This window comes from Simochromis diagramma, unplaced genomic scaffold (genome assembly GCF_900408965.1).
Source record: "Simochromis diagramma unplaced genomic scaffold, fSimDia1.1 OVJJ01000107.1, whole genome shotgun sequence".
NCBI classification, from domain to species: Eukaryota; Metazoa; Chordata; class Actinopteri; order Cichliformes; family Cichlidae; genus Simochromis; species Simochromis diagramma.
In genome coordinates, this window is record NW_024387209.1 from 4183864 (window position 1) to 4206523 (window position 22660).

Below are 22660 nucleotides of genomic sequence, written 5' to 3' on the forward strand. Positions count from 1 at the left end.
AGTTGAACAGGTGTCATTTTCTAATAAAGTGGCCTGTGAGTCCACATAGTTCGTTGCCTGAGTTTACGTGTGCAGAGGAACCAATAAAATGGACAGTGTTTAACACCTTCAGAGAGCTGTGTGTCATCAACTGGTAGCATTTGAACAGCTGAATACCCGCCAGCCAATCAAATCATATGTGATTTTTTTTCTTTTACACCATTTTTGTAATTTTTAAAGAGTCATACTCGCTTACTTTTTTCATCTGCAGTCAAAAAAAAAGTAGTTGTGTATGACTTGGATATATATAGTGCATTAATAACTGGTGTTTTGCCAGTGTATGCACAGACAGTAGACCACGGCTGACCATGCCAACGTCCCAAAGCACATCCCGACTTTTACAAAGGGCTTTGCAAAACAGCTATTGAAAAGTTACACAGAGTAAATGTTTTTGGCAGACAAAAAAAAAAAGTAAAATTATTTCAAACTGCTATAGCAGCACTTCATGCTCAGAGGGCTTCAAACATACCCCCGGTGTCATCTGGGATTAGCAGCAAGGATGTTAGGCCCTTAACCTTGCTGCTGGGAGGCGGGGGAAAGCTGCAGTGAACATGCTCAGCGGGACCTTTCATATACGGTTCAAGCACATGTTGTCCGGAAACTGTGGCTTTGCCTGAATTGGACAAACGTATTCAAATGAGCTGCTGCTGTTCACAGTGACCATTCATCCAGTTGTGCCCCAGTGTCAACATTAACAGCGAAATTGTGTTACACAATGAGAAAGCTGACTTGCCATTTAAATGAAATGAGATGAGCAAATACAGAGGATTCACATCTGTCCCTCTTCTAGCTTCAGTGTGAATCACTGTATTCTTATTTCAGCTCCTTTTTTCATTTAGCTTCAGTAACTTGGGGTCATTCTACATCCAACATATGAGTGAATGTTACCAAATGTCCTTGAAATGTTTGCATGCTCACCACCACCTTATATTTTTTTCAACTTCATTGTCGGTTCTCATGATAAAACTGACTTTAAAATGCACTTAGTCCACAAGAGCTCTTTTTTACCTTTATCAAAAACTGATAAAGTTACATATTGGGAGGTGTAGCATGTCATTCGTTACTTGTTAGAAAACTCACAGGCAAACTGCATCTTCTCTCTATTTATCTACATCAGCCTGAGCATCATCATCTTTCCTTCAAAGGTCAGCTGTAAACATTTACTTTGAACTTTGAGTGCATCGGCCCGGTGGGAGGTTTGGAGTGACGCACGGTGCCAAATGTAGCTCTTCTTCTGACGCCGACAGCTTTGCTTTTTGCCACAGAAAAATAATGGCTGACAGAGAGAGAACAAAGCGATTTTGCCTTTCGGGCACGTAGACAGGTACTTTACTCATCTGCTGTTTGTTCAAGCTGTTCCGGGGTTCCTGCAGATCCTGAAATAGTTATAAAAATTAGGCTTTAATTGGTATTAAAATGGGCTTCCACAAACCTTAAAAATGCTAGGAGACACAAATGTTTTCTGATGTAATCTGTCAGTTAAAATCTGAAAAGAATTCATATCATCTTCCCTCACATTTATAGAAGAACCCAACTACTTTGCTCTGAGGAGATGTTCAAAGCAAACGATGTGGGGGATCGACAATTTCAATGAAAACAGGCAGTTTCTGAGGCACAGCTGAGGCTGGTACCACATAAGGCGAGATGTATTATGTGCAGGAAGTGTTGCAAACTCTTTTAAGGGATTTAAGGCAGTGAAATCCTGCAGTGCTGTAAAGCTCTGGACGCCCTTTTCCTTGCAGTTCAGCTAAAGCCGCCTACCACACTGCTTGACCTGCCCGTTACATCTCACATCAGCTTGTTTAAGCTCAGGGAGCGACTGAACCAAACCACAGAAATCAAACACCGAACTCATTTTGTAATTTCTTCAGTTTTGCTTATTGTAGAGTTTATGTTAAATGTTATTGTTATCATTCACCTTAAATCCAACTCCTTAAGATGCAGGACCCAAAGCCAAATAATAATCAGACTGATCATCCAAAAGTCCAAAGACACCCAGAAAACTCTCAACAAACAGCAGTTTAATGACTATGGTAAAAAAGTGCTGGTCTGAATATTGCTTGTGTATTTAATAGCCATTTAAAAGCAATCATATTTTAAATGTAGCTCCAAGTGTGGCATTTTAGCCTTTACTGCAATAGGAAAGTGGAGAGAAAAAGAAAAGATGACTTCAAGGCAGATTCAAACACAAGCTGCTGCATTGAGCTTACAGCGTATTAGTTGCCAGCGAGATAAACCAGTGTGACTCTTCAACAGAATGTCAAGTGGCACTAACTTTAGCATTGTTAGCATTTAATGTGTTTCAGGTTAACTGAACATGGTTATGTGCTATTCTAGTTGAGTGGATAAATGCTAGCTTCCTGTCACTCCGGAGAAGGCTGTTCCAAGTTTTCTCCATGTGTGGATAACGGCTCTGATCGTGGTTCACTGGAGTCCCAAAGCCTAAGAATTTTTTTTTAACACTTTCAAGACTGATCGACCTCAGTGAAATTGTTTCTCTGCTGTTTGTTGTGGCATGATGTTGTACTTTTTGAGAATGTCAAACGGGTTCTTATTAAGTGATTTCTTAATTCAACAGTAATCAGCTGGGGTTAATCAAAGTTCATTCGTGATTTAAAAATCACAAGATTGTGTTAGATCTTAAGACTATATGAATAATTATGAATAATTAGTTCATCTGGTATTTCTGGTGACTAGTTGTGATGGTATCAATGCTTAATTGTCTGGCTGACCAGTTGTGCAGTAAGCACCTTTGTTAAATGATGTATTAAACCAAACAAGTTCTTCAAGAGGTCACAGGAACCATCTTCTCCGTGTACAGTTCAGGGAGCATGAAAAGACCGCTGTTCTCTCAATACCAAAAAAAATCACGTAATCCACATATTTTTTCAATCATCTCTAATGATCTAATCACCCTTTTATTTCTTTATTATGCTCCATGACTCAGGACTCGGGTCTTGATTGAAAGTCTTAAACTGTGCACTGGCAGACGGACCCTCTCGACCTGAAACGCTGGCTGCCCCCAACGTCCCTCCCCCCGGGACGCTGCTGTTTACTGCCCAGGGTGGCTGAAAATTAATTGGCTCCTTGAGCTGCTCTACGTTCCCCGTCAGTGCGATGGCCTCCCCTCATTGCCCTGTCACTTTAAGTCGAAGTGTATTAATGGACTGTGTGGGCCATTGATTCCTAATTTCTCTCGACGTCAACAGGCGGGATAAATACGCCCGAAGTCGGTCGTCTTCTGGCTTATTGTAATCAGCATTGTTATTGATCGCCTGCCCGACCCCCCAGAAGTAATCTATTTTAAATACACTTTCAGTAAAAGAGGGGTGCTCATTGCCTAGTCAGGACACATTGTCTTCATATTAGAGAGGGAAGCCACAGATGTAGAAAAAGGGAGACAGGAAATACAAGTAGGAAGTGTCCTGAACTGGGAGATAACGAAGAAAGCAAGTGAGAGACATGCAAACTGGCCGATGGATGCGTTTCACGAGGAGCTGGGCACCGTGGTGAAATATCGCTTGCTTTTGCGTGTAGGTGGTGGTCTCTGGGTGGTCGCTGTCAGTGTGAGTGCGTGTGCATATGTGTTTCTACACATCTGTCTCCCCGAGACCAGCGGATGATGGATGAGGACTCAGCTACCAGCGAGCCAGACGTTGGAGCGATCGATTTATCCTCACATTCGTCTGGGAGGAGGAGGCGTGCGGCGGCTCGCCACAGTGAACATTTCAACACAGTGTTCCTCGATATGTGCCCGCGTGTCCACGGGCACACAGGCATATACTGTATTTTCATAGTAAGCATTTCAAATGGGCAATGATTCTCTCGCACCAGTGGATGCATGAGCCGTGGTTTGAATTCCTCGTTGTGCGCTGACCATAATGACCACCAAGGTGTTTTCATTGATCCGCCTGCAAAATGGCATCCACTTGTTTAACATCCAGAGTAATAATGCTTCAACTGGCCCAGCCTCGCCCGTCTACCTGTTCATCTGGCAGTTTTCTTCAGATATGACTGCACAAGACAGGAGAAGAGTGAGTGTTTGTGCTCACACATGCATGATAAGACGTGCCTGTTTGCGTGTGTCTGGCATTCTCTGCTTGACTTCACGTGTGTCCATGCGTACGCTTGCACAGCCACAAATGGGTTTTTGTGCGACTGTCAAAGAGCCGCTGCTCCGTCCAGCCCATTGAGCAACAAATTAGGGCCGCGAAGCAAAGTTGTCTCCAGTCTAAGCTTTGTTGTTTTTCCCCTTACTCGCTTTGCTCATCAGGTGTTCATAATCAACGTTAACAAATCAGCAGGGCATCCATTGTTCTCCCTGCCCAGCCATCTTGAAAATGGCCCCAATTACTGAGGACACCAAGGCAGGCGACGTGTCAGTTATGAGTGAACAAGATTGCATTTGACTTGGACGCGTTACAAGACGTAGGTACTGATGTTGCACACTTCGGTACAAAGCCAGCACCTGTTTTTGTTTTTTTAACAATATATTGTGAATGTCAAAGAGCTTCTAGAAGGAAGTTTCTCCACCTGGCAGTCATTTCGGTCGTACTTCTGGGCTCTTATTTTAAATCCACTGTCAAAATGAATATGGAAAGAGCTTTTCTGTTATCATCAGGACATAAAAACTGTATAAAGCCACCAGTCTAATGTGACAGAAATAACTTTTAAAAATGGGTATTCTTCCTGAAAAAATTGGCTTTTGAAGCTTTTTCAGGTCACACTTCTTCTACGCATGCTCGCCATTAAACAACTCTATGACTTCATTAAGAGGTCAATCAGTATTGCTGACGTCACACCATTCATAATGAAAAACTCCATGCATTCATCTTTTATTCACATATTTGTTACTATCAAAACGAGAAGATAGAAATATCTTGAGCCACCCGTCGTTTCTTTATGTTTTGCTGCTTCAAAACAGCTTTCTTGTAATTTTTGTAGGGTATCAAAGTTTTTCTTTGGACATTGGTTGCTTTTTCACTCATTTTGAGTCCAGACCTGACTATCTAAGGAAACTGTGGAACACAGGCAACCACATCAGTCTCGGATTGGCCTCCCCAGAGCCCGGATCTCATCATTATTGAAGGAGTGTGGGATCACGTTGACAGAGAACAGAACAAAAGGCAGAAACATCCAAAGAAGAGCTTTGAGTGTCCTTCAAGAAGCCTGGAGAACTATTCCTGAAGATGACTTAAAGAAATGACAAGAAAGCTGCCTAAGAGAGTTCAGACTGTGCTGAAGAATAAAAGTGGTCACACCAAATATTAACTTTCAATCTCGTTATGATTGTACAAACTCTGTTTTTGCCTTATTTACTGTATTTACATGTGCGTTTTCAAATGTTTCAATAAAACACTGCACCTCTTTCCCATTCCCTAGCAAATTTTAAAGACATGAGAGGCAGCTCAAGACTTTTGCACAGCAGTGGATGCCACCAAATAGTTATAAATGTCGTGAAACTATACTCCAGCTAAGTTGGTTATTTGCTGTTTGTTGCCATTTTTGCATTTACTGGATTCTGTTATATGTTTCTATTAAGGTTTCCACTGAGCACATCTCTCTTTCTTATAAGGTCTCTGGCGTTTACAGCTTCTACGTTTAAAACGTGTGTCATCATTGACTCAGTGGCCATGAATATCAACAATTCAATGTTCTCTAACCACAAATCTGTGGTGACATCACTGTCATATGAGTGCTCACAGTTTGGGAAATTTTAGACTGAGAAATGTTGACTTTTGTTTTTGGACTCTGACAGGCAGATCGTCTGCGCCAAAAAACTGACATCTCTGAAATGCTGTAAAAGCCGACTTGGAGTCTCCATCTCTTTGAGTCATGTATATGAGAAGTGCTAACAATGAATGATTGAGTCTAAATGTCTGCTTGGATGTGCAGTTAATGACAATGACAATTATGACAATAATTTTATGTTAGTGCTGACATTTGCCGCATCACCGATCTCAGACTGCTTCAGTCTTGAAATTTAAAATGATGAATGACTTCATGAGAGGATTCGCAGTCAACTCTTTCTCTCTCTGTCTCAGGGAATGATGTACCTGGAGGAGAGGAGGCTGGTCCACAGGGACCTGGCAGCTCGGAACGTGCTGGTAAAGTCTCCCAATCACATCAAGATCACCGACTTCGGCCTGGCCCGACTGCTGGACGGCGATGAGAAAGAATACAACGCAGACGGGGGAAAGGTCGGTGTAAGTGGAAGAGTGTTAATCTTTATGTGTGTACAGCGCAATTTCACATGCGGGACAACTGATATGAAAGTACTAAAACTACAAGACTGTGACAGGGAAAACCGTACATAAACTGTAGAATGACACTTTTCACAATAATATACATTAAATTCAGTTCATTTCAATTCAGTTTTATTTATATAAACTTGTCTCACTTTATCTGAGCAAAATCACAGTAACTGTTGACTCGAGGCGCTTTATATTGTAAGGTAAAGATCCTACAAGAATACAGAGAAATCCCAAACAATCAAACAAACCACTACAAGCAATCACTTGGTGATGGTGGGAAGGAAAAAAAACCCTTTTAACAGGAAGGAACCTCCGGCAGAACCAGGCTCAGTGAGAGGCAGCCAACTGTCATTGGTTGGAGGTGATGGGAACGAGAAGAGAGCCAATAGTAACTAATGACGTGATTATTTTGGATCATTATTACTGATTCATTGATGCCTTTAATGTTGCAGCTGTTGATGACTTTAATTATATGTTGCTGAGTAGCTTGATGTACAATGATACAATTTATCTGCTAAATGTTAAGTAAAAAAATAAATGGCATTTAGTAGAAAAGAGCGGCCTTGTAGCAGAAAGTAGTACTAACATATTAATGCTTAAGCAATGCAAAAGTGCATCACACCTTCAGTACTTCAGTAAAGTACTTTAGTAAGTGTACACAGTCTCATTTCCTACTGGTCCTTTTCAGGCTCTCAACCAGTGGTATTAACAGTACTCTAGTGCAGCGGCGTGCCCTGGCCTTGTCCACCATATTGTCCTGTAAATTTACATATTTGCACAGTAAACAGTTACAATAGCCCATAATACACTACAACCACCTACTCTAAAAAGTCAGTAAAAAAGTTACCATTTTCATTATATAATTATATGTAATTAGTTTTTAAAGTTTTGAATTGATGATATTTGTTACATTTCTTTTTTCCATCCTTAGTTTTATTTCTAGCTCCACACTGGCCTTGTTAGCACAGCCTGATTAGTTTCATAATACATCTGTGCGCAGCTCTTGTATATTAAAATACAAGCACTTAGAGCACTTACAGCGTTAAAAGAAGACAACAGTGGAGCAAATCAGAAACAACCTGACAGCTCGTTGATTCACGAGAGCTTCCTTATTACCTCCCGATCAGTGGCTTTACAGTTAAAAAGGAACCAGCTGTGCGATTCTTTAAATATTGATTGGATCATAATTATCTGAGTGCACAAATCAGTAATTAGTCATTCATTACAGATTAATCACTCAGTAACTGTTTTTGTTTTGCTTTAAAGAAGGAAGCACCATACTAGATGCATACTACTACTTCCTTGTTGGATAAGGAATACTTTACCATTAACTACCTTTTCTGTATCACCTTGAGTAAAGAATACTTATTAGTTACTTATTTCCTAGGGACTGTCACTTATTGGTTTTTGTCTGTTCAATCAAATAAGGCAAAGCATTTAAAGATACAGTCATATGAAAAAAAGACACCCCGAGCTTCAAAAAATGACACCTCACGATTCGGTAGCTTGTAGAACCAAAAACTTGACGGAAGGATTTTCAGTCTCTCACATCATTGTGGAGAAAATCTAAATCGTGCTGCCATGTTCTTTTTAAAGAGTAGAAGAAAGGCACAAGTCACACTTGTTCAGTCTTTTTCTACTTCTACTTGGGATGGGTCTCATTTCAAGAACGACGAGTCAGCATACAGAGAGGAGGTGCAACAGCTAACGGACTGGTGTAGAGTTAACAACCTGTCTCTGAATGTGATAACACAAAAGCGATGATTGTTGACTTCAGGAGAGCACGGCGAGATCACTGTCCACTTAACATTGATGGATCATCTCTGGAGGTCATCAAGAGCACCTAATTCCTTACTGTCCACCTGGCAGAGAACCTCTCCTGGTCCCTCAAGACTCGCTCCATAACCAAGAAGGTTACAGCATCTGTACTTCTTGCAGAAGCTGAGAAAAGCCCATCTCCCTCCATCTATTCTTACCACGTTCTACAGAGGGATTATTGAGAGCATCGTGAGCAGCTGCATCACTGTCTGGTATGGTAACTGCACCGTATCGGTTTGCAATACCCTACAACAGATAGTGAGAGCAGCTGAGAAGATTGTTGGAGCCCCTCTCCCCTCCACACTTATAGCACCTGCTCCATCCACAAAGCCACCAGCATCGTGGAGGACCCCACACACCCCTCACACACACTCTTTACCCTGCTGCCTTCTGGAAAGAGGCACCTGGGACCTCACTACCAGACTATGGAACAATTAAAAGTGTTACCATAGAGAGCTTTGAAAACGCCAGTCAAAAGCCGGCTCAGACAGTCAGGGGCTGCATAGCTGTAAAGTAAAGAAGACACAACCTCTGTTACTCTATCATCACTCATTTCAAATGTCAGCACAGCCAGTCACACACACGGCAGAGTTGCAGTGATAAATCTCAGTGTGTTTTTCTTTTGTCAGACAACTTTGTGAAGATCAAATAATGATCTTATCGGCGTCAGAGCAATAGCGGAGAATTACTTTTCACGTCACTTAGCAGGTAGTATCCGTACCCCGCGATCAAATCACTGTTTTGTGCCCGTTCAGCGGAACAAAAACAGACACGCGTGTAAATGAGAACAACAAAATCATAAGTGTGGCTTTGTTTAATCACAGCAGAGGTAACGATGGAGATAAGGAGGAACATCGGCGGGGTTACAGCACCGTGTTGGCTCCATCTGGCCAGATATTAATTGCCAAGCTTAATTTTGCTGTTTATCAACCCAAAAAAGGGAGAAAAATAAGAAGAAAGGCTGCTGTTTTCATATTTCAGTCATTTAGACGCAAGGAGTTATCTTTACAAGAGCAAAACAAAACAAAAGCACTGTGATTACAGTTTCAAATTTAGAAAAATTAACGCTTTTTGCTTCATGAGCACCTGAAGTAGCATGGACGTACAACAAAAACCCCAAGGAATGTGTTATGTTGAGCACATTTGGTCAGAAAAAACGGTGGTGAACTTTAGCACAATATAATTTAGAAGCACTTCATGCAAACAAATAACGTAGCCGCAGCTCCCAATCAGTTTGTTTTGTTTGGGGAACCAGTCTGCATTAATTAGAATCGCCTTCTCTTTTTCCCCCACCCCACTCGAGACTTCCTATGCAAATGTCCTGATCAACTCCCTTTATTAAATTGGCTCATTCATCGCTACACCCATTCAGCTGGAGGCCCGTAGGTAGCCACTGCATCTTGAGTTGGAGCAGTTATCTCTGGACACGAAAAGGGTGGTGGGAGTGGGAGTGTGGTTGTGGGGTGGGGGGGCAGTATTTTCATAAACCAGGCGAGTTTGATTCAGCCATTCTGGGTGATTGGCTCCATGTTGGTATTCACTGATGCCTGGAAAAAAAAGAAAAAGAAAGAAGGGTGGGGGCTGTTGTCAGCACATCTACACGTATGCCATAAAAATAGACGTGCCGTGGGAGATAAATCAACAGAGATGAAAGTGGAGGTGCCATACCACATTTCCAACCTGAAGCAGTTTCATTTCCTCCCTTCCTGCTCATTTCCCCAAAGAATGAGTGTGTGTGTGTGTGTGTGTGTCTGTCTGTCAGGCTACCAAACGAAGGGAGGGGCTGGATTTTAAATGACCTCACATGCAAAAGGACACATAATTGCCTTGCTCAGTAGACATGCTGAAAATCCAGTCAATATGGAAATCACACAGTGGTCGGGATTTGGCGCGACGTCTGCCGTCGTCCTTGTCGGGAACTTCGAGAGATCTGCTGTTATTACTGTTTCGCACCCCTTCCCGCTCTCTTTAGGCTGCTCGGATAAAGTGAGACAAATGGCCGATACAATCTCATTTAGCATCTTAAAAAGCGCACTCGCTATTGATGATTTCTGAGTCCAATCAATCACAATATTTATTATTGAATAATAATATTGAGCAAAGCAAAACTATGGTTGAAGGCGCTGTCGATTGCCCAATAGCTTTTGAATGCTGGAGTAAAAGAAATGGCTGCTTTTGAGCAAAACAGCATAATGGAAAGTTGTCTGCAATTCAGGTATAAATGGATCAGATGAATGAGAAGCTAATAGTTCAGATTTTAGTTGTTTTATTTTTAATGTCTCTCCTCAGATGCCCATTAAGTGGATGGCTCTGGAGTGCATCCACTACAGGAAGTTCACCCATCAGAGTGACGTGTGGAGCTACGGTGAGTGTATTTCGTGTAGGCGTCAATGTTCCTCGTGCTCCAGCGACCTCAAATCCTGTTTAGTGTATCTGCATTTGCATTTTCACCCGCTCCCTGTCTCCTGTCGTTCTCTGGGTCCCTCTGCCTCACCTTTCCCATCTTTCTCCATCTATCTTATTAATATTTTTGTTTTTCTACTCCTCTTCCGCACAACACACTCCAGGAGTGACCATCTGGGAGCTGATGACATTCGGAGGCAAGCCTTACGATGGGATCCCCACGCGAGAAATCCCAGACATCCTGGAAAAAGGCGAGCGCCTGCCCCAGCCGCCAATTTGCACCATAGACGTCTACATGGTCATGGTCAAATGTAAGAACACACCCACACACACACACACATATGTCAGACTTCTTCTTGTGTCTGATGCAAAGTGATGAACGGGGTATAATTTTACATGTGAAAAGAAATGGCATAGATAAGCTTGCTTCTGATAAACATATCTATAAATAATAACCACATGTGAAAGTCTGTTTACGCATTTAAAATTTAGTTTAAGTTTATTGCTGCTTTGCCAATAAACACGGCTTCCCTGCTTTTCATTTTCTTAATATGGATCTGGTGTCAACAGGCCACCAGCTTACAATAAAACTGTCTGAGGCTAAAAGCAATGACAATGACATAACAGCAGAACCTGTAATATTTACTAATTAACACGTAAACACACAACAGCATTAAATTTGCTTGGCTCTCGAGAGCTGCAAGTTCTTTGGAAACTAGCATGAAGTTACTAAACTAGAAAAATAGCTCATAACTGATCAGAAACCCACAACTTTTTATTTTTAGATATAAAGAGTTTATTTAACCATGCTTTCTCCGCTCTACAAGTTAGGCTTGTAGATTAATTTGACATGTGAACAGAATGAAGTGAAATTAACACATAGATCCTCCTGATAGAAGAGCGTCAGAAATATTAAAAGTTATATGTGATGGCTTAATCATTCCATGGATCTTATTGGGGTTTGGACACATATCATGGTAGGTATCCTCTAGAGCAGCGGTCCCCAACCCCCGGGCCTCGGACCGGTACCGGTCTGTGAGTCGTTTGGTACTGGGCCGCGAGAGTTGAGGCTCAGGTGTGAAATGTATAGTTTTCAGGGTTTTTATCGGTTTTCAGCGTTATTTTGTTATGGTTTTTATCGTTAACTCTGTTTTCCTGGGTCTTCTAAAATCTATCTTCTTTTTTTCGGTACCGGTACTAGTTTTATTTTGTTGTATTTATCCGCGACACGTTAAAGGCCGGTCCGTGAAAATATTGTCGGGCATAAACCGGTCCGTGGCGCAAAAAAGGTTGGGGACCGCTGCTCTAGAGACAGCATATAAAAGATGTAAACCTCCATGATATCAGTTACTGGATATGCTACAGTAACATCAGGGAAAACAGTGGATGGAGACCATGAAACGACCAATTTTACTGCAACTGTGTGCAATGAACTTGCACTCTTGTTTCCTTTGAAAAGCTTGCTTTCAAAAATTGAGACCAGATCTATGATCACTCCCAATCGGTGGTCATCTCTGAGTTGACTTTGGTGCATTAAGACTGGCAGAATGGGGTCAAGTTTGCAATTGCATGCAGTCTGGTATAATATGTCAATTAACTGTGATCTGTTGCTATCTGCTTCACTTTTGCCATCTATGTACTCAGAAATTCACATTAACTACTTAAATTAAGAATCCAGCCTGAAATTAATACGTTTGAAATAAATGAGTCCTCTGCAAACAGTGACGTGTTTGCTAAACAGCCATTTTACTGTTAAATGGCATAGGTCCTAGCTTTTATATTGGAATTTAACCAGAATACAACCAGCGGGCAAACAGCTCGGTCGATTCTCCTACTACAAAGAGACGAGTGTAGAATGACTCAGATTTATTGCAACCTGTTGGAAAGCTATCCGTGTTTATAAATTAGATGGTAATTATGTTTAAACCCTAGCTATTTGGAGTCAGGTTGCCTCCCACCAGGAGAGCTGTGCAATGTGGTCAAAAGTGGTTACAGTAACTCCTTGCAATCAATCAACAAATGCAAAACAGAATAAATGTCACTGATTCAACATTGATTATTTTCCATTTCCAAGAAGATTGCTGTCTTATTTTTACTCTAATATGACTGCTGTTTTGAAGCTTTTGGTATTTATAGCATATGAAGCTAATAAGCTAGCAAACTTGGCCAATAGCATGTTTTGCGCATTGTGTGATACTGAGTAATGTGCAAATTTTGTCAGGCTGAAAACAGATGTGAAACTGTACTACTGGAGTAAATTAACCAACTCCTTGGAGTATGTCTCAGTATGCTGCTATTAATCTAATGAATACCAAACAAGATCATCCATAATCAAAGTAGTCTGGGCTCTGTCCTGTTTTTGGAGCCTTCCTCGAGTAGTCATTAGAGGAGCTACTGCCTCGGCCCCAAAGTTTGCTGCTTGGTGTTACAAAACTCTAGATCCATATTATATATTAGTATATAAGTTTTAGCAAATTCCTTATAGCAGTCATTCAAATATTGTTGTTGTCTAAGCAACACATAGCAGCATGAAACAATGTTACAGAGTAGCACTCCAATAAAGCACGCCTCGTGGAGAACATGATCAAATTTATTTTTATGCCATGTTTATTCACTACTGTAATTCGGCTTAAAGTGTCACGCATGAGTTGTAGTTTAATAATAAGGCTCAGATGTTAAATATTCATCTGGTGAGATGTTAGTTGGGCTCTGGGGCTTCATTTCAAGGCTAGAAGAAAAGCTGGTATATGGAGAGAAGGAAAGTAGATGAGCTGTGTTGTCATGAAACTGTGATGAGATGCTGGTTTATGGTCTGCAGCATACAGCCCAGCCCTCACTGGGGATAATGCCCACATCCTTGTTGGTGTCATCCTCCATCTGGACAACCACATCTCCCCAAACGCTCCCTCAAGCCAGTACAACTCATCCAAAAATCCGCCTTCTCCCATCCTCCCCAAATTCTCCCATGTCTTTCCCATCTTGCAATCGTTCCCCTGGCTGAATTCTGTACCCTGTTGCTGGTGTCCATGGCTGTGGAGGGACCCTCCCTCCCATATTTCCAGGAAACTGTCCAGACTTGTATGCCAAACCATGCTCTGAGCTGTGCCAGCCATTGGCTAGTTGGCTGTCCATCCACGCACCAGTCTGGTATTCACGCCGCCCTGTCTGAACTCAAGTATGTCGGAGTGACTTTTCTGTCACTCAGTCTTCTGTTGTCTGAAAATCTCCCCAAAAATGACCTCACTTCCACTCCTCCCCACTGACTTTCTTGTTTTCCCTCTTTACTTGTGATTCTCAGTTATTTTTAATTATCTAATCTTTTGTACCAGTGTTGTATCTGAATACATTCTTATGGCTGCTTGTAGCGCAGTGAATTTAAGCTTAGTCTACTGTTCCACTCATTGTAATTCACTCTGCAAAGAGCTTAAAATGGCAAATGTGTTGAAAGAGAATAATGTGATCCAGCTTAGAGCTTGATATCAAAACATATTCCCATGACAAAAATGTTAATCCAACCGAAATGTCATAATATCTAATAGTTGCCAATGGCTTTTGACAGCACAGAAGCAAACCATGAAAGCCCTGCAGCCATTTAGCCTAATAATGCCAACTTATCCTCTCTTTCCTCCTGGTGGAGAAATGTAATTTTTATGTGCTATGCTAATTTGTCTGGACGTGTCTGGACAATAATGTGGTAAATGCTGAGGTCAGAGAGGTTCATTCAGCTTAACAAGCAGCAAAAATGCTTATGTACACCTGATTTATTAGGGTAGATGTCTGATACACAGTACACCACAGAAGCTTTGAATGCTAAAAGTAAAGGGAGAATGCTTTCAAAGCTGATGAGTTTGAAGTCAGCTGTAGTATGAGTACCCTTTGTCAGTTACATTTCTGTAGTTTTGCCTCTGTACACCATCAACATATGATCGAACTACTGAATTTAAGCTACAGTTCACAGGATTAAACAAAAGTGTTGCTTTAACTGTTTAGGAATTACATTCATTTTTATACATTGTCTCACAAGTTCCATAACCGGTGTTGGTCAAGTTACTTGAAAATAGTAATTAGTTACTAATTACAGATTACTTTTCCAAGAAAGTAATCCCGTTACTTTACTGGTTACTTATTTTCAAAAGTAATTAGTTACCTTACTACTTAGTTACTTTTTAAAAACATGATACATAAAACCATATAAAGCAACAGACCTTTCAGCCCAATTCTTTTTTTTTTCATAATCAATCATATAAAATGGAATCAAATGAAAAAGTCTCTTTTCAAAACTTGTTTCATTAGTTTTAATCTTTTAACTTTATGCAAATTGTATCAAGTACAACTTTAATTATATGCAACTGTCTTTGACTTGAAGAAATTTGTTTAAAATTAAAGCCCATTTTCTGCATATTCCAGCATATAAAATATTATTTTGTGTGTTTACACTCACTCTTTTAAATAGATACAAGTAGAACACAGCAAAAAGTAAATACAATCAAAGATTCAGCGGCACTGTCGCTCTTAAATCTATTTTCACCTGTTTAACAGGAGTGGAAAAGTCTGAGGTTGGCCCAGTCATGTCAGTGGGGGGATCCGGGGGTTTCCTGTGGCAGCATGCTAGGTGCTTGCTCAGATTTGAAGTTTAATATTTACGCTGTAGAAAGACGATTTTTCCAAATAGTAATCCCTTACTTTACTTGTTACTTGAAAAAGTAATCGGATTACAGTAACACACTACTTTTAACACGTTACTGCCCATCCCTGCCCATAAGTAACTGGACAACTGAATGACAAGCAGTTTGGTGGTCAGGAAAGTGCTGTTCCCTCATAATTACATGACAAATTAGAGAACCACTTTATAATTTTACTTTTAATTTAAAGATCACAAATAGCTCTTTCAAACTATATATAATCGTGTAACATTTTTATCAGTGCTTTCTAATTATGTGTTTCTGCTGCACCACCACTGCTCTCTCCTCGTCATCTCCACCTCATCTTCTTCCTCCTCACCACCAACCTCGTTTCCTGAGCTGACATCAGGGCTCTAGCACATGAAAACATTATTATTTATCCCTGGTATTGTCACCGATACTTATTGTCAGCAGATTAGACTTTTGACCCTCTCACATCCTCATATCGAATGAGTCGATTTGCTAAGTATCAGAGTCCAACAATGTTAGATCCACTTCAAAGAAAGTTTGACATACACCAGCTAACAGAGGCTAACTCCTGCTGACAGCGGCAAAAACAGCAGCATTTACTGATGGAAAAGTTTAGGATATACTCAACAACTCACCTCAGTATTACTGTCAAAGTAAGCTTTGCTGACTTTCTCAAAGTTTTAAGCCTCCTCCAGAGCAAATAGATATGGACACTTCTCACTTGGCATATTGACAGCTGAGGTAAACAATAGTTTCTCAAGGCAAAGAATGGGATATTCCACAATGGCCAAGTCAGTGACCTGATCATAACCCAAAAGAGCATACTTCTCAGTTATTAAATGCAAACCTGAAGGCAGAGAGACCCACAAACAAGCAGCAGCTGAAGGCTGCAGTAAAGGCCTGGCAGAGCATCTCAAGGGAGGAAACAGGATTTTCTGACTGCAGCAGATTTTCATTCACATATTAAAAACAGTCCCTATATTTAAGACTGTATGTCTGATTACTTTTGAACCTCAGAAAAAGAGGAACTGTGTGTAAAAAGAGCTGTGATTCCTGAACAGTTAAAGCAATACTATCATATTTCACCAAGTAGTGACCGGATGCTGTAGAACTATCTTTTAAATTCAGTGATTTGTAGTAACAACAAGCACTTTTTTATTCTTGGTTGTGCGTGGTGTGTTTGTCACCCGTAGTCATTGTGCAGCTGACACAAATGTCGTTCCACTTATCCTACTCACTATATTTCACCCTTATTAATGTAGTTTACATTAGTGAGTGGCTGTTTTAACACCATGGAGGAAAAATCATAGAATAAGTGATTCTGACTTTATGTAATCCCACACTTAATCAGGGCAGGGCTCCTTGTCTTCTTGTTTTTTGGAATTACCTTTTAATTAGTAATTTTATATTACTGCTTATCATCCCAGCAGGTTTAAAATCTTCAGAAACGGACTATTTTTTACCCACCAATTAGCAAAAACTAACAGTGAGCATCGTGATCAAAAATAACCCAAACAGGTCAGGCACAGAGTCCAAGTAGCGGGAGAGTCACACTGCCCAGTCAGAAGCCGGAAGCAGGCTCAGCAATCGGCCGCATTAATTCTAATTGCATGTTGACTGCGAGCCGTTTGTTTGTGATCTCATGGGCTGTCACACTGCGTGCCCCACCGCTTCTGTGCCACCCCAATAAAAATGAAATAGAGTTTGATCGCTGGAGTAATTACACCTCATTTAGGTAATGTGCCTGCGTGGGGCGTTACAAGTGGAAATTTGAACAAAGTCAAACAGGCGAAGTGAGAGCTGAAAGGGTCAGGCTTTATTTAAGAGGAGCTAGATTAAAAGTGGTGCCCAGAATGTAAGAAATGCACATAAGACTGCAGATTTTTAATTCGATAAATGCCGTTAGAGTATAGCAAGGTATATGCAAGTTTTTTGTAACATAAATACATGAAAAAACAAACAATACCATACAATAAACCCCCTACTGGACTGCTGGAGACACCTCACTTTAGCCATCGATGCTGCAGAGTGTGTTATGGAGGTGTCGACAGTGAAATCAGCAGCTCTCCTTGCTTACGATCTAATCCGAGCTAAGACACCACCTGGCATTTTACCTTCAGGGGTTTGCTGTGTTTACTGCTGCAGTAGCCTGAAGGAGAGAAATGTGGTTTACAAAGTAAAATAAAAAAAACTTTTTTTATTACAACCTCTGAGTTGCCCTTGAGCAAAGCAGTAGAATTAAGTCAAAGTGAACGGCACTGTTGCTCATTCAGCATTCCTGAAATAAATGAAGGTTGAAGGTACACAGTGACACAGCTTTCATTGAGTGCTTTCTCTTAGATAAACCGCGCACAGATAAAAGTTTAACAAAGCACTACATTATCCAGTATAAAGTGATAGCTGGAAATGTCCCCTTTTACCATTTCTTACTGAAGTGTATTCATGGAGCTGTTGGATTGCACCAAAATGACACTTTTTTTTGTTTTTATCCAACTGAAGAAACAGAATATTCACATTTAGTGCGATCTAGCTGAAATTCAATTATTATTATTAAATGGTATTTCATGCAAGAGAGCTAATAAAGACAAATTAAATACTCACAGCTCTCATATTGATGTTTAAAGCGTTTTTGATTGATTCACAATATCAAGTCGTGCACTGAATAACACGCAAGGAAACATTCCACCCTAATCGCTGTCGGTAGATGCCGGTTGCATTCAAACAACACAATGAAAGACACTCATACCCTGACAGTTGGTTATTAATATTATTGCATGGATGTCAGTATAATTTTATTCTACCAAATTAAAAAGAATAACTGGGGAGAGAGAGGGCAACCATCCTGTAGGAAAGTAATGGAACAGAGGGAAGAAGACACGTCTAGGGAGAGCAGCGGCTGATGAAGATGGTCGGGCAGGCTGAGATGGAGATTTATGATCTATTCATAAAGCCTGTCTAGCATTTGATCATGGCTAATGTATGAAAACCACCGTGGTTACCTTAGAAACCAGTCGCAACCCTGCCATGCTCATGCATCATCAGTGTCCTCCGGTATTTAGAGACACATCACTACACCCCTGGCTGTATTCTGTGATATGCCAGCTGTTTGTCAAATATTATTTTGGTTTGAGTAACACTTTGCAATAAGAGATTCAAAAGTGGGGAACAGGAACTACTGAGTAAATATGCTTTTACACTGGGGATAAAGACGTTATTGGCAAGTGTGACGTAATCCTGAAGCATTGAGAAATTAATGAGGACCTCTAATGATAAATCATACAGGAGAGGGTAGCACTAACAAAAAGACAGGAGTCAGAGCGGTGGAAGAGTGGAAAATGCTAAGATTTTTACTGGGAGTGACCAGAATGGTATTCATTATAAATGAGTACATCAGAAGGACAGCTCAGGGTTCAAAGATAACGTTAGAGAGGCGAGGCTGAGATAGTTTTTATTGGACAAAGGGTGTAGAATATGGAGATGGAGGAAGGTGGGGGGGTACCACAGAGGAGGTTCGTGGATGTAGCGAAGGAGGACATGCAGAGGGTTGGTGTGCCAGAAGAGGTTGATAAAGGTTGGGTAGGATGTGGGCAGATTATCTGCTGTTCCTACACATAAATGAACCAGCCAAAAGAAGAAGAAGAAGAAGGGGAATGTAATAGCAACGTAGTCCTAAAGTCATGATGAATGGCTACATAACTACTGATTAATTACTGAGTAACTACTGAGCAAGTATGTGTTTACAATGGAGTGTGGAGGAATGACTGCTAAGGATGACCAAGCAAAGAGAAACTGCTGAGGAACTATAATGATACATCAACTGAGCAGATAAAGAAACAGCAGGTAAAGTAGTTCTGAAGTTATGAGCAACTACTTTGTAACTAGTGAGTAACTGCTGAGTGATATACTTAATTACTTGAGGTAATAAAAAAGAATGACTAAGCAGCAATAAAGAAGCAATTAGTGTTTTGTTCTGCTGTGTTTGATTTATCGAGAATGAACTCTACATATGAAAAAAAAATGGACCTTTCCGGATTTACGGATGATTATGATCTAATCATTACCTAATGATTCACTAATAGTGTGTTTAGCAGCTGGCTCTTAAGTATTTAATAGCCCTGGGTCAAGAGTTATTAGGGAAGTACTAAAGAACAACTCATTAACTATCAGACTGTTCCTGATTTGTTGTTCCTATTTCTTTAGCAACTATCCCCCTCTTAGAGTAATACACAGGGCTGACAGGAAGCTGCAAATGCAGTAAGAGGCTCGAGAGTAGTCCTTCTGAAAAATGAGCAAAGAAAAAGGAGACAGCTGGGATAAAGGTTAAGGAATTGTAGACAATTAATAAACTTCTCTCTGTATATTTCTCTGCTTCTTTTTCTAACTCCACGGCATTCTTCCTTTGCCCTCTTTCTCTTCCCCAGGCTGGATGATTGATGCAGACAGCAGGCCGAAGTTCAAAGAGCTGGCCGCCGAGTTCTGCAGAATGGCCCGTGACCCACAGCGATATCTGGTGATTCAGGTGTGTCCTTTGATAAAAACTTTCCTTTGTTTCAACATTTACATATCGTGCAGACACAAAAGTATTATCTGATGCATCTCTCGCTGCAATCTGTATGCTGCTGGAATTAATTTGGTGCTCGGCAATTAAAACTGTTACACGTGTATAACTCAGGGAGACGACCGTATGAAGCTTCCCAGTCCCAATGACAGCAAGTTCTTCCAGAGCCTGCTGGACGAAGAGGACCTTGATGACTTGATGGATGCCGAGGAGTATCTGGTGCCGCGAGGTTTCAACATGGCCACTCAGTCGTGCACGACCAGGCCTCGTGTTGACCCCAACAGGGTAAGACCTCTGACGAACACTGTGTTATACTGCATTTTGGAAGCATTTGTGTGCCAAACACTCCAAAGTTGTTAAGCGTCATAGATGATCTCCAGCAAAAAACATCTTTAATTTTGTGTACGTGCCTCTTCTCTTTTACTGTCCTATATAAATGCTCAAGGTGGTTAAGAACCTGCAATACACTGATGATTTCCCTCTACTAATAACCTGCCTCCATCATTTCCATCACAGTGTGTGTGTCTTAAACCTGGACTCTTTGTGCAGTAGCTCCCCAGGCCCCAGTTTTCATTACTCAGAGCGCCATAGGCAAATAACAAGCCGCTATCTTAAAATGCTGGAGTCGTTTACAAATAGACAATGAGCACAGGCTGGGCTGCTTGCTTTGCAGCATGCACCATGCGCTGCTGGCCAGCCCATGGCTCCGCATCTTATACAACTTTAGCCCCACGACCTATCCATTTGCCAGTGGCTCTTTGTTCCCTGACAGCCGCTCACATACGCCAAAAAAACCCACACATGATAATCGAGTCAAAGTCCTACTTGTTTAAGGTCAACAACCAGATTGGCAATTGAAGATCTTTTGATTTTACAATCAGAAGCTGCCGCGTGCCCAAGCAGGGAAGGGTGTATAAATCCATCAGTGAGCTGACTTTGCCGAAGGAAGTTAGTTATTTAGGTTGTGCCGCCTCAGACACAGTCCGATACAGACGGTTATCTTATCTGTGCTGATTTACTCTCACTCGCTCGCACTTGAAAAGACGAGCCGATAATGACTTGCTTTGAAGAAGGGATGAACAGAGAAGTTTGGAGGAGGAGGATGTTGATTGCAGTAGAGGGAAAACCGTAGGAGTAGGTGGACGAATATAACCCCGGGACATTTCCCTCTTTTCTGTTGTGTTTTGTAGATCTGCTTCCCGTAATTGCTGCTGTAGCGCTAGCAGCTGGCAAGAGTGCAGAGAAGTTGGCCTGGATTAAATAGCCTGCGGCAAGCCAACACAGCTCCGCAAGAAGCCCTTTGCTTCATTTGTCATGTTTTGTATACTCTGGTGGGCCTTTTTTTTTAAGGTTCAGGTGTTTGTATCATAGCTCTGCCTGGCTGCCCCTCACAGTCCCTGGTGGCTGATGACTACACCAGCAGAACTTTGTCTGAGAATTTTACTTCAAAAGGCAGCAGCATGGGTTAAAGCCTCACTGCTTTGCCGCAGGTGGAACAAAAGTTGTGTACGCTAGCTTAAACTTTGTTGTTATTAGCTTATCTGCCATAGATATTATATCATCAAAGAGTTAGACAGTACCCAGAGTACCTCAGACCAAAGATATTTACAGCTAAGTTAAATCAGAAAGTATCTTAATCAGAATTTCTGGCAGAGAGCAGAATTCATGGTTCCATCAATTACAGCAAGTAATTGAACTGAAGCAGCAAACTGCCACTACATTGTACGGTATGATGTTCTTTTTATGAAGTGCTGTGTTAGTTTTATGCAGATGTAGTGGAACTCAAACCTTCCACAAAGTTCAGATGTTGTTTCATCAGTCCACAGAATATTTCCAAAATTGTGGGGCATCATCAAGATGTTTTCTGGTCAATGTGAGACTTTGTGTTTTTGTTTTTGTTTTTTGGTCAGCAGAGGTTTTCTCCTTGAACTCTCCCTTGGATGCCATTTTTGCCCAGTCTCTGTCTTATTGTTGAATCATGAACTTTGACTGCAGTTCTTTAGATCTTGTTCAGTCCACTTTTGGTAGGCCATTCACTCCTGGGAAGGTTCTATAACCGATTCAATTCCGATTTACAAGGTCCTGATTCGATTTGATTCAATTTTGACTCAGACAGTCGGAAATATTTTAATTCTGATCATTTATCAGTACATATCCATATTTTTTATGTCTATGTATAAAAACAAAGCTGACACTTGAGACTTCATCAGAGGTTTAAGCATCACAGCAGATGCCTATGTGTCAAAGTAACTGAGGATAAAACGCAGAAAAACATGAAGGAGATTTTCCCTGGCTTTTTATAGCAGATTCTGCAGTAGAACAAAAACTGAAGCAAACCATAAATCAACCTATGAACGTATTACCTGCTGCTGCTGAAGTGAAGCAGAGCAAAGTTACAGAGGTGTTAACATCTTTCTGTGGAATCCGTTCACCTGCTTTTTAATCGTTTAGTGTTTTAACTCTTTGGCAGTTTTTGAAATAGTTTCGTGAGCCTGAGCTGAGATTCTGGCATTTCTGGCAAAATACATTCACATTTAAAAATTGATTCAGAATTTTAAGAATCAATATCACATTATTCAAACTAAAATCAATTTGAAACGGAAAATTGATTTTTTTATACCCACCCCTAATAATGGCTCTCACCGTGGTTCACCAAAGCCTTAGAAATGTTTTTTATAACAATTTCAAGACAGATAGATGTCAGTTTGTTAAATCTTAGCATGATGAATTGATATTTGAGATACTTTGGCCTACTTCACTTTGCCATACAGGTTCTTGTTAAGTGATTTTTTGATTCAGTAGGTCTGGTAGTAAGCAGGCTTGGGTGTGGCTTTTGAAATTGAATGTAACTTTACAAAAACATGTGGTTAATCACAGTTAATTCATGATTTAACAATCAAGCAGGGCAAAATAGCCTTACTTGCACTTCTTTAGCA

At 40.8% G+C, this 22660-nt stretch overlaps 1 protein-coding gene across 3 annotated transcripts in view; it reads left to right on the plus strand.

The window, feature by feature from the left end:
- The window catches only part of LOC120746115 (receptor tyrosine-protein kinase erbB-4-like), a 353488-nt gene that overhangs the window by 322131 nt on the left and 8697 nt on the right, over positions 1-22660 (plus strand). For 2 of the 3 annotated variants that reach the window (XM_040051409.1, XM_040051410.1), the window contains exons 21-25: positions 6084-6245; positions 10401-10476; positions 10679-10825; positions 19588-19685; positions 19839-20009. In XM_040051409.1, the coding sequence (XP_039907343.1) occupies positions 6084-6245; positions 10401-10476; positions 10679-10825; positions 19588-19685; positions 19839-20009 (654 nt within the window). The remainder of the gene's footprint in view (positions 1-6083; positions 6246-10400; positions 10477-10678; positions 10826-19587; positions 19686-19838; positions 20010-22660) is intronic. The other variant, XM_040051411.1, reaches the window with a different exon arrangement.